This window comes from Manis javanica, chromosome 1 (assembly GCF_040802235.1).
Source record: "Manis javanica isolate MJ-LG chromosome 1, MJ_LKY, whole genome shotgun sequence".
Lineage (NCBI taxonomy): Eukaryota > Metazoa > Chordata > Mammalia > Pholidota > Manidae > Manis > Manis javanica.
This window is the reverse complement of record NC_133156.1, coordinates 49,061,111-49,073,848: the sequence shown is the minus strand read 5'-3', so window position 1 is coordinate 49,073,848 and position 12,738 is coordinate 49,061,111. Positions and strand designations below refer to the sequence as shown.

General features: G+C 48.9%; 1 protein-coding gene across 3 annotated transcripts in view; it reads right to left on the bottom strand.

The window, feature by feature from the left end:
* Positions 1-6,591, bottom strand: part of WWC1 (WW and C2 domain containing 1) — a 150,220-nt gene extending 143,629 nt beyond the window's left edge. For 2 of the 3 annotated variants that reach the window (XM_073231957.1, XM_017650315.3), the window contains exon 1: positions 6,371-6,591. In XM_073231957.1, coding sequence (XP_073088058.1) covers positions 6,371-6,489 — 119 coding nt within the window. In that variant the 5' untranslated portion in view covers positions 6,490-6,591. The remainder of the gene's footprint in view (positions 1-6,370) is intronic. The other variant, XM_073231958.1, reaches the window with a different exon arrangement.
* Positions 6,592-12,738: the final 6,147 nt, after the last annotated feature.

Here is a 12,738-nt window from a genome sequence, read left to right as displayed (position 1 = left end):
AGCCCCGTCCAAGGGGAAGTGCTAGGAGATGTCACCCAAGCTGTTTCTCCGAGGGAACTGGATGGGGCTGCAGATCCTCATCACCTGGGGGTACACATGGCTGAGAGAACTCCTGGCACTCAGCACAGACAGCCAACTGCCACTAAGTTGCACCCACCCCCGGCCCCACCAGCAAATATCACCAAAATCTGACCAAGCCTTCTTCATCCAGAGGGCTCTGCAGCAACATGCTGACTACCTTCCAACTCCCGCTTATTCCAGCCTTGTCTCCCCTCTGTGCACCTGAGCTTGGAGTTCTAACCCTCCCAGTAACCAAGGCAACCTGATTCTCTTCAAAAGAGCAGCGTTTCAGAGCCTGGGACTCCAGGGGATTGGAGAATCAGGTCAGTTTGGCCCAGCCAAAAGCGGGAGGGGTAGTGACAGAGAGTAGCTGCCTTGGCTACTTATTCCCTGGCTGTTGGGAGCATTTACCTGAGGGGTTTGGAAATAACTTTTAACTCTCTACACCCACTGCACCCTTCAGTGTTTCTCTGCTTTCATCTCTGTTGAGGATGAGTCCTCTGCTGAGCCACCTGGGGACCTCCCTGGCTTCTAAGATCAAGCCTCCTTTGCAATGTGTCTCCTTGGGATCCAGAGCAGGTCCACCTCATTTTAGAAATAAATGGTAACTCTCAAAGATCAACTGATTAAGAGGACACTCTGGAGTCCTGAAATGGCTACAGTTAATATGACTGTGGATTCAGTTCTGCCATCTGGGCTCCAATCCTGGGCACATCACCTACTGGTGGCAAAGTTACTTTCTAAGTCTCAGGTTCCTCATTTGAAAATGGAAATGATAATAGTACTTGCCTCATATGGTTAGTGAAAGGATTCAATGAGATCATAATGTAAAATCTTCATCCAGTGTGTAGCATATTCAGATATTATTTTATTCATCTGTGTGTTTCAAAGTCCCTTATTTCTTCCTGTTACCTATACTGGTGCTTTTTACCCTTCTTTCTTAATAACTGACACAAGATATTCCATGCATCACAGACTACCAGGGAATGTGTAGATCTTAAACTCAGGCTTTGGAAGGAAAAGAAAAGCCTTCTAATAACGTGTAATGGCCCAATCTATAGGTATTAGTGGATCATTAAGAGCAGAAGCATGGAGATAGAGGCTTTGGGTAAATTCCCTGGTAGGCTGGTTATATATAACTCCCACTTAAGAAAGCATGTTGGAATGTAAATTGGTAGAAAATGACATTAGTCTGACAATAACCTTAAATCCATTTTAATTGATTATAAAAATAGCAATTCACTTGCAATTGCTGTGAACAGTACTAACTGTACAACATATAACAAATTCCTGCCACACAACTCACAAATGATCTTGACACTATGAAAAAAACTTGCTGGTCTGCACAGTCAAAAAGAATTATGAAGAATAACAGCCACAAGCATAAGATATTCCCAAATCCTTACCATGGATGAGGAGAAACTGGATCTGATGCTTAGGGAAATATTTACATGAAAGAAAGAGGAAAGGAGACCTTTACTGGAGACTCAAGGTTGACATTTATTTGCTGTGTGATTGTGGGCAAGTCATTTGTCTCTGAGCCTGTTTAATCCATCAAATAGAGGGTTGGATTACATGATCAGCAAGGTCCATTTCAGCTGCCAACTACTACAGAGCCAGGTAGAGACTCAGTTGCCATTCGACTTAAGTGTTTCATAGGCACTTGCTGGTAAAAGCTAAGAGAATTGGCATTCCCAAGGGCCTACTGCATGTCAGGCGCTGTGCAAACTGCCCTACCTGATTTAGCTTATTTAATGCTCATAACTGCCCTTGACAGCTTATGTGCATCTCCCTATCATAGAGAAAACAAAACCAAAGCTCAGAAGGAATATTTAACTTGCCAGGGTCACTCAGGTGGCAAGCAGCAGACCCAGGATGCCAGGATCCAAAGGCTCAACCTCTTTCCATTGTCCACACTTGGTCTCTGGTTGACTGTGGCCTGGCCCACCAGCATGGCTGCAGGTAAGTGAAACCATGCCTGTCCCAGCTCCATTCCCCAACACCAAATCCCTTCAGCGATGGGGCAGAAGTTTTGATTCAACAACTAATTCAGCAGGCAGCTGAGTGATGCAGTGGTTAGAAATGTGGGTTCTGGAAGCAGTATACCTAGTATTCATACCTCAGCTCCATGAAAGCTGAGTGGCTTTCACCAAACTCAGCTCCTGTGAGCCTCAGGTTCCTTGGGTAGATAATTCCTCATGTACCTATTCCAGGGATTGTCAGGAGGATTAAAAGCAATCACCCACGAAAAGCTCTCAGCAGACTGCCTGAATACAATAAATGCTCCATCAGTATTTCCTACCTAGCTAAACAAGAGGGCATACAAGTAGTGACAAGCAGTTTCTCAGTTAATCTATGGCAGGAGTTGGATGGGGGTCCTGGAACCTGGGGTCCTGGAACCTGGGGTCCATGAGCCCCTTGAAATTATTTGCCTAAAAGTGTTTCCATTTTTCTTCAGAAAGCATCCTTTGTCAAGATTCTTATAAGGGTCTATGACCAGAATGAGGTAGAGATCTCATGACTGCTGTAGACCCAATTTCCACAATATAAATCGTTTCTGAAACAGGGTTAGCACAGGTTTCTCCTCAAGTCAGGACGGAAGTAGAAGAGTCCTCTCAGCCATGTGGGTCTCCAACACTTATTACACAGACCCAGAAACTGCACCCACAGAGTCCCCAGGTAGTTCCTGGAAGAAGGGCTGAACACAAACCACAGAATGAGCAGGAGTTAGGCTTCCGGAACCTTCTCTGGCAAGGCCAGTTCAAATAATCCATTCTTCTTCAGAGAACAATCAGCCTATTTGTTTTTGCATACCACTAAGTTGAATACACATGGAATGCTGGCCCTTTGCTGGGAGCTCCCAGAAGCACCTGGAGGTATTCTGTTACAGGAAGCCGGCTCCAAGGGGCTATGCACACCTGACTCCCCACGGAGCACGCACCCTCCCAGACCAGCCCTGCCGCAGGAGGAGCCCCTCCATATGCTGCTGCAGCCTTTGGCCCAGTAGGCAGGACCCAAGCTGCCCACTTGAACCTTCTCCAGTTGTTGGGACAACCGTCCTCAGGAATTTCGGCCTCCCAGTCTTCCCCTGGGTGAGAAGGGGAAAGAGTTGGCAAGGCTGACTGCCTGGCTGCTCTTCCAATCTCCTGGTGAAAGGGGAGCTGAAAACTGGATTCCCTACCCCCAGCAGCCTCCATGCTGGACAGCAAGCACACAAAACAGCTCGGCCCAGAGGGAGGAATGTGCCAAGACATTCTTCAGGGTTGGTAACCTGAGATGCTATTTTGTTCTCAGTGGCTAAGAAATCACTTTTCTGACTGAAGCATTATTTGATAGACTTCTATTAAATTCGGGGGAATGGGTGGGCATCTCCTTGATTCAGGTAAGGAAAAGGCCAAGATAAACACCAGCAAACACATACACACACAAAGAGTAGAATTTTTTTTAATATGATTTTTTTTTGATTGACAGCGTAAACCAGTTGCAGAGATGTAATTACCTTGGCAGAACTGATCTCCCCTGCCCCACTACCTCAAAGAAGTCTGTCTTTTTTTGGCTTTTATTAAATTTTTTCCTCCTCCCCATAGCTTCCTCCCCACTCGTTTACTCCCCCAACCCACCCCATTCTGCCTTGAAGTCAGGAGGCATAAGGAGAGGCTGAGGAGTCTGAAACGGTATCTGAGAGAGGGCAGGGTCCTTGGAGAGCATCTAATCAATCGTCTTCTCTCACCATTGGAGCACCTGCACCTCAAAGCGGTCAAGAGATTGGGCTGAGGTGTCGCAGGCAGGACTGAAAGGCAGAAATCCCTAAGTGGGTGTACAAGAGAGAAATTCCAGGGAGCTACAAGTGGATGCTCTCTGCTCCGCTCTTCTCCCCCAATTTTTTAAGTTGGCACACTACAACAGTGACCTCAGAGTTGTGTTCAGAACCCCTCACTACACCAAGCCCAGGGATCCCACATCAGCCCAGTGTGAGTGGGATGCCCAGGAGGTACAAAGATACAGCATTACAACCAATGACTTACAAGGTGAAAAAAGCATCAGTTAAGCATCAGTATGTTTTTGATCCTCTCCATTGCTTGCCAATCTGCCTAAAACAAAGGCTGGGCAGACCTGTTGCTGGGGCTGTGGGCAAGCCACAAATGATACTGAGCTAGAGCATAATGGCACTGTTTTTTTTTTTTTCTTCTCCACTTTATTTTTAAGGATCTCTTCCATTTATGGCCATAGACATTACTAGTTTCCATTTGTGAAAATGGCTCAAACATTTCAGATTGTGTTGATTTAAAGCCAAGTATAAGTAAGCTATAACCCAGGTAGATGTACCAAAAAATCATAAAAGTGGTCCAAATAGTACAAAAATTTGGGAAATTAATGCTCTGAACAAGTCAGTTTCCCACTCAAGCTGTACTTCTTGCTTTCTTCCCAAGGATAAAAACGTACTGTTGTTTGAAAAGCTTTTCTGTAGCTCTATTATCTATCCTTTCAGAGTCCTAGAAAAGTCTCCAGATGCAAAACCGGGGCTGGATATGGGGCTGTCCTAGCCCTCTGACATCCAACTGCTGGCAGCACATGGGCCTCAGTAAGCTGCAGCGACCTACACTGGCGGAGCACACAGAAGCACTTGTGTCTGTCGTAGGGAAGGGCAAGGGGCTGCTCAGTTTGCCAACACAGTAACTGAGTCCCTGGGGCAACTGACCCTGAGGAGCGGGGAAGGAAAGAGTCAGGATACGTTTTGAGGTCGTAACTACAGAACTGCTAAAGAACTTGATGAACAGCAGAGTGGTGGAAAGATCAAAGTGGTGAAAAGACAAAAATACTGAGCAAATTACACCTTTGGGCCTTAAACTTTCTCTTAATTTGCAAATCAGAGTTGGGCTCGGATACTCTATGTCCCTTGCAACTTTTAAGAGTTTCTATTATTACTCTTCCCTTCCAAGCAAACTGTTAAACTGACAAATAGGGAAATTGAGGCTCAGAGGTTAAAGCAGCTTGCCTGAGGGATGCCCTTGAGGATCAAAAATTTCTCTTCCATATTACATTGATGAAACATTCAGCCTGGTAGGGAGCATACAGTAGGCACCCAGTTAATGAATGAATGAACCTAAGTGCTCACAGAAACTACTAGGAACCTCAACTCATATTTTCTTTCTGCTTTTTCTTCTTCTTAACCCTCATCTTGCTGCACACCCCATTCTAGACTACTGGGACCTCCATCCCAGCCCAACATGCAGGATCCAAAAGATTCACCTCCATTGCTTTACAGGCACCTGCAGCCCAAGGTCACACTGACCAGGTGAAAATTCCACATTCCTGAGACACTCTGACCATAGACAGAGATGGCAAAGGACAACAAAGCTGTACCAGAGGGTGGGCCTCTCCCCACCCTCGGGACATAACACGGGTAAGGTATGTGTGTGTGCAAAGAAATGCCAAGCAGTCAAAACCGGGAGAATGTCTGGAAGCTAAGAGCCACCATGGCCATATCAGACTCCACCTGCCTCAGCAAAAAAAAATCCTTTGCTACAGCCGGCATGGTGCCCACCAAGGTCAGGACGCGCTGGTGCAGGGCTGAGGAACTCAGGTCCCCAGAGGAAGAAAGGAAGGAGAAAGAGATGGACAGGGCTTGTGAGGGGCCTCTCACATCCATCTACACCCTAAAAGCTTCCAAGCTGCTGTGAGATTCCTGGAGAACCAGTCTCCCCAATCAGCACCCCCACTCCTTCCTTTCCTTCCCACTCCCAGCCTCCAGGCCCCCTGGCTGCTCCAGTGCACTTCTCAGAGCCTCCAAGGCACCTGTCAAAAATCACACCCGGTTGCCTTGCCCTCCGCGTAGTGTCCTTCCTTAAGCAGTCTCCCACTGAATCCCGGGTCCCTACCATGCTCTCCAAATCAGGTGCTTCCCCACCCACCCTCCGCCCCTCCCAATACACACACTGCCGGGGAAAGCCTCTCCGGGAAGCCCCAGCGTGGTTCGGCTTGGTTGCTCCCCCAGTCCCCGCCCGACCTCTCTACCTAAAGGGATGGGGTGGGGGGCTAGAGCTTAAGGTCAAAACTGTGCAGGTGCCGGCTGGGGCCTAAGTGCTCCATCCGGGGATGGCGGAGGGGGCAGCCCGGGCCAACTCACTGGCCGTCCGCTTCTCCCAGCAGTCCACCGGGGCACTAACAGAGCTCCAGAAGGGGGGCGGGTGGCAAACTGCGGAAGGCGCGAGAAGGCTCACGGAGCTCCCCTGCACCCCCTGCCCAGCACCGGCTGGTGGCCCCGGGGGCAGGAGGGGGCTGGGGATGAGGGGGCCCCCCGGGGTCCTACCTGTCCCGCGGGTCGATCCAGCTGGTGGTGCGGCTAGTGTGGTCTATGTAGTAGACCTTGCCGTCGAAGTCACGCGCCTCCTCCCAGCCCTCCGGCAGGGGCAGCTCCGGCCGGGGCATCTTCCCGAGAGCGGCCCGCGCTCCCCCATGCAGCTCCCGGCCGCCGCGGGGGCCCCCGGCTCAGCGGCTCCGGCCGGCTGTACCGGGCCCGGGCGGCCGCCGAGGCACCATGATCAGGGTGGTGGGTGGCGCCCGCGGACTGGGGGCCTTAATGGGGGCCGGCCGGGGTGGTGCCGCTGTCCATGCGGCCCTGCGGCCCCGGCCCGGCGCCGCCCGCTACTCCCGCCGTCCCCCTCTCACGCTGCCATGTGCGCCCGCAGCGGCGCGGTGCGGGCCCGGGTGCGCGCCCGGCCGGCGGGGCAGAGCGAGCCAAGCGCAGCTGCCGCCGGCCCTCCTCCGCGGTGCCGCGCACTGCGCCCTCCACGCTCCTGCCGCCTCTTCCTCCCCGCAGCCGAGCGCAGTCCCTCTCCGTTCCGCCGCTCTGCGCTCCCTCCGTTTGCGACTTCTGCCTCCGCCAGGTGCGGCTCGGGCGGTGCAGGTAACCGCGCTGCCCCGGAAACGGGAGGCGGAGCCCCGGGCGCCCAGGTCCCCTCCCCGCGCCCAGAGTTAAGAGGGCGGGTCCTAGGGCACAAGACGCGCCCCCTCGTGGGACAGTCCGATCCGCTTGGCGCCCCAGTTAGGGGAAAGGGAGACGAGACCGCCCCTTACCTGTGTCCCGGACACGGACTGGAGCCCCTGGAGGTTAGAGCAAGACCCGCACTGCCTCTGCTTCCCAACGCTCCAAGCTCTCTCCACCCCGAGTGTCCAAGCTTCTGGCACAGGTGGCCCCAAATCTTAAAACTCCCCGATTCTCTGTCACGTAGAATCAGGAGTCAGGCAAGAAGTGGTTAAATGGAAACATTCTTGCAAATGGGGGAACAGAAGTTTTCCAGGATTTCTGATCCCTTCCCCCAACACACGCACCATCTGTCTCCCTCTTATGACAGTCTTCTACCTCTGTTATTTCACCCATCCTCCACCCCTGGTATTTGCAAACTTAGCTGGCTGTCCTCAGGGTCCTTAAAATTAGGAGTGCTCTGGATCCCCTCCCCCAGGAGGACTTTCAGAAGGTGTCAAGGGAAGCACTTGGCAAAAGTAATAGTAATGATGTTGTCAGCTAAATTGAGTACTTAACCTGTGTTAGGCTGTGGGCTAGCAGCTTCACATGCATTATCTCCTGTGATGCTTTGAGGTAGGAATGTTAGGGATTTGGGGAAGGGGATTATGACTAAGAGGAAAGTAAAGCAAAATTCCATTTTGACAAAAATCAGAAAAAATCGAAAAATCAGACAATATTTCTTGAAAAATTAAAAGTATATAATTAAGTTCAAAAAAGAAGGTAGCATGTACTGAGTTAAGGATCAACTGGCTTGTGTTTTCTGAACACCTGTTTAACCATTTTTTGCTTGAACGTATGACAGGAAGCTGGACTGGAGGAATGAAGCCCAGAGTGGTGTGTACTCTTGTCTGAGCCCCACAGTCTCCCAGAGGTGCCATCATCCTATGCTGTGTGGGCCAGAGTGTGCAGAACAAGAGAAAGGATCCCATGCTTGTGGCCTCATTAGCCTTGTCAGCTCCTCACCTCCAAGGGCCTTTCACAAAGTCAGTCACTTCCCTGAGGCCAGACCTAGGGCTCAGTGTCTGGCCCTTCCTTCCCTCCTTCATTCCATAGATGCCACGCACCAAAGTCCAAAATCGTGGACCTCAGACGGGCCTCAACACTCAAAAGTAGTTCCTCATCCTTTTATGAGGAATTCCCAAGGCCCTCTTCACTTCCTGTGCTTGGGCCAAGCCTTCACTATGTAAAAACTTCCCCTGATTGATTAGGGCAATAGTGCAAAAGGAAAGCCAACATGGTCTTAGATGCTTCACACACAAATCCTCACAAGAGCCCTCTGGAGTAGGGAATACTTACTATACCCATTTTACTGATGAGAAAACTGAGGCTCCAAGATGCTGTTTTGTTGGCCAGGGATACAGAGCTAATAAGTGGATCCAGGTCCGACTAACCCCAGCACTTGTACTGTCCACCATGAACCTATACTTCTTTCTTTTTTAATTATTCTGCAACTCTTGGACTTACCCATGGTCTGGATCTGGAATATTATGGATGTTGATGGACACTTGTCTTTTTTGATGCTTGCTTCATAAATTTGTGGCTGAGAAGCAAGAGCTCTGGAATAGGTTTGTTTAGGTCTCAAACCAGCCCTATTTTCTGGCCATGTGATCTGGAATAATTTGCTTTACAAAGTCTCAATCTTAGGTCTGAAAAGCATCATAATAATACAGACTCTGTAGGGCTTGCTGTGAGGGCTAAAGGAGGTGAGAAATGTAGAGGGCTTGGGGCTCGGCAGGAAGCCATCATCTAAGGGGGAGGTGGGCTCATTGTGATGCATTCAGAGCACCATTCTTGGCGAAAGCACATCAGTATGAATCAGGGGGGTATTTTCTAGTCCAAACACAAGTCCATGTCCTTTCCCCTCCAGAAAATCGTGCATAGCTGCTTGTGACAATCTTCTTAACTGCTGATTTCATTTCTGTCTTCTTTTGCAAGCAAGCCTTTTCACTGATTGGTGTTGGTTGTAAAGGGAAAACACCTTCCAGGCTGCCAAACCCAACTTTCTTTTTAGCCCAGATGCCCAAGCCCTGACATTTTCCAAATGCCTTGTTCCTTTGGACCTGCAGACTTGAGCTGGGGAGCAGGAAGGTGAGGCCAGAGCAGGAATTGCCTCCTTAAAGCCTTGTCTGCTAGTCCATCCTCCTTTCTTCCTCCCCACTCCCTACAACAAAGAATCTTAGGTTATCTCCCAGAAGCTGCAAGCAGGGTGAGGTAATAAAACAGACGACTGCCTGCCCCATGTGACGGCGTGAATCATCCCCAGGCATTCCTCAAGGCTGAGGACAAACGTGAAAGGGATTAAAGGTAAAACCGGCTCAGCCACGTGAAAGCTCGAATTAGACATTATTCTACAGGTGACTGAACTGCAGGAATCTGACCTGAAGACAAGAAGCCCAGCCTCTCCTGGCCTTCCTGCTGGGGCTGTGTCCTGTCTCCTGGGAGCTGAGTCGGAGGCATGGCCAGCACAGGAGCGGAGCCAAAGTGACCACAGGACAAGCCTTTCTTCATTTGCTTTCATACCCAGGTGGCCTGTAGGAGACACCAGAGTCTGGGACAGGGTTATCTTGTTTTTAAAATCCTTTGCCCAACTGCAGCAGCAGCAAGAAGAAAGGCCAGTTTCCACACACATTTCAGAAAATTTCAGAATGGAAGGATAACACATTTCTTGAAGATGGTAGGGAGGAAAAATTAAGCTTGAAAAAAAAACTCAGATAGACCAGCAGTAGTTTCCTGTTAGCTTCTACATTCTTGAAGGAAATGGAGGCTGTGGAAACGTGGCTGGGAGTTTTCTTCTGACTCCATGATTCCATGTGCCTCCCACCTCATGCTGTCCCTCCCACACACTCCTGTGGATGCACACAGATTTATAGGACTAAGCCAATAATGCCCCCTTTCTTTAGTCATGCATTATTTTGGTTCATAATTGGGCCCATGGACTGTTTTTTTCAATGATGGGACAAAAGGTCTTAAGCCAGGGAAAGTTAGGGTGGAAGAAACCGTGGCAGTGGGAGTGCTAATGCTGAAGAGATGTTTCTTATTCATCCCTGGGTCCTCAGTGCTTAATACAGCGCTTGATAATAAATCGAAATAAGTCTAGGACTGCTTATTCATTTTAAAAATAGGTGGAGTTTCTATGAAGAAATTTACTGCCCTGATTCTCATTAGTCCCATTTTACAGATGTGTAAACCGAGACACAGAGAGACAAAGTGATTTTCCTATAGTAATTAGTAAATAATAGAGCCAAGACTCCAAATCAGCTCCTTCCAGTGGGTTTCTGCTTCTGAATTCATGTGGGCTCTAAAATGCCAATGATAAAGGAACTTCAGGGCATAGTTTGGTTGTAAGAGGGTGGAGGAGCAGACAGGAGACAGTCTGGCACTTGCTTTGGTTTGGATGGTATATCTATTTGGAGTAGTGGGAGGGGGCATGCTGAGGTCAGCTGAGTTTACAACCCTGAGAGGGGCAGGGTCAAGGTGGGGGTTCTGAATTCTAAGCTGGAGATAAACCAACCTGATTCGTGACCTCCACCAGTGCTGTCAACAAGACCCACCTGGGGTTTAGTTCTCAGGGGATTTAACAGGCTCCTCTGTCTCTGTGGAAGGAGGGGCACTTTGCTCCCTATGCTGCTTGCCTCCCTGCCTCCCCCTTTTTTCCTTGCTGTTCATTCATTAAGTGAACTGGATTTCTTCTGGATGGGAGGCTATCCTGGGACTGGCAGGAGCGATTTCGACTCTCATCCAAGAGTCCTCTGGGTACTGGGGGCTGGTCGCTGTTGAGTCTTTAACCAATGAGGAAATGAATTATGCACTGAAGGAGGAGGTGGAGATGAAATCTCAGTTTCAAAGGTGGGGGGGAGAAAGTGTGAGGAGGCAGGGAGTTGCTGCAAAGCAGTGCTTCCCTCCACCCCCGCCCCAAGAGCAGAAGAGGAGCCCTGGTGGGAAATGGGTGGGGGTGTAAGTGCAGTAACCAGCCGGCTGGCTGGAGGAAGCCTCCCTCGGGTATTTACAGAGCTTGCATCGCCATGGTGCCCAGGCGCTTAAACTCCAGCCCAGCACTTAGAGAAGGATGGAATGAAATGCTCTTTACCTGTCCACTGCTTGGGTTGGATGCCACATTCTCGGAATTTTAGATGAGCAATCCCAGTGAACTTTACAAATACTAGCAAGAATGGAGGGGGGTTGGGACTTAAACCCAGACAACCTTGCCTCAACAGGCTGGCTGCAGTAGTGGAAAATAAGTGGAAAAAAGTCCATGTGCGAAATGTGGCTCTGCGTCTTGGTCAGTGTGTGACTTCGGGCATGAGACGGCTCCTCTTTGAGACTCAGTTTCCTCGTCTGTAAAATGAGAGCAACAATAGCCACCGCACTATTGACGTGGGACAACTAAATGACGATGTAAATGAAGTATTAGCTCAGCCCCTGAAACACAGGAGTTCTTTCAAAGGTGGGTCCCTTCCCTTAGCTCATTGTTCATTTGTGCAACCAAACCTGTGTGCTTGGGACACAGGGGGTTTCTGGACTCACTGAGCCTACAGAGACATACAAGGTACAAATCAACAAATGAATAAATAATTGTTCATCGTGGTTGATAACAAGAAGGAAACAAATGGGGCCATGACAAAACTTTGTAGGGTGGCAATTAGTAGAGCATCTACTTTAGATGGGGCCAGAGGAGAAAGCTTTTCTGAGCAAATGACATTTTTGCAGAAACCTGAAGTAACCAGCAATGTGAAGAGGCAATTCCACGCTAAGGAAGCAGCAGGTAGAAAGGCACTGAGTATTTGGTATGTTTCACATGCCAAAAGAGCCCTGTTGACATGCCACTGAAAACCATAGGACGTTGTTTCCAGGATGGAATCCAAGCTAGGAGGTGGATACCCTCACATCTTGTAAGGTTCTCTGACCCCAAACACATGGCTTCCTGCACTGTACAGAGTCCTTGCTCCCCAGCCCTGGTTTGAGAAAGCCTAGCAGAGGTCGGACACTGTGTTTACTCTGTCTTTAGCTTTCTGAAGTTTAATTGTGTGTCTCGGCGTGGACTTCTCCAGGATTATCTTGTTTGGAGTTCACTCAGCTTCTAGAATCTGTAGTTTGATGATTCCTGTGAAAGTCGGGAAGTTGTCAGCCATTAGTTCTCAGACCTTTCACAGTCCTACCTTCTTCTCGCCTTCTGGGACTCCCATCTTTCATATAGTCCTTCAGGTCCCTGGGATGCTGTTCTTTTATTTTCCCAGTCTGTTTTTTCTCTATTGGCCAGATCTGGTGATTTCTATTGTCCTCTCTTCCAGCTCACTGATTCTTTCCTCAGTCCACTCCATTCTGCTCTGGAATCCACCCACTGAGATTTTTCATTTCACTTGTTATATTTTCCAGCTCTAGTATTTCTATTTGGTTCTCCTTTATTTCATTTATGTCTTTGCTGAGACTTCCTGTTCCATTGCTGTTTTTTTTAATTGTTTTGTGTCAAGTGTGTTCATAATTACTCACTGAAGCAGTTGACCATGGCTGCTTTAAAATCTTTGTCAGGAATTCTGACATCTCTGTCATTTCAGTGATGGCAACTATTGTGTTTTTTTCATTCGGTTTGAAATCTTTCTGATTCTTGATATAATGAGTGATTTTTTTTTACCAAAAACTGGACATTTTTATAT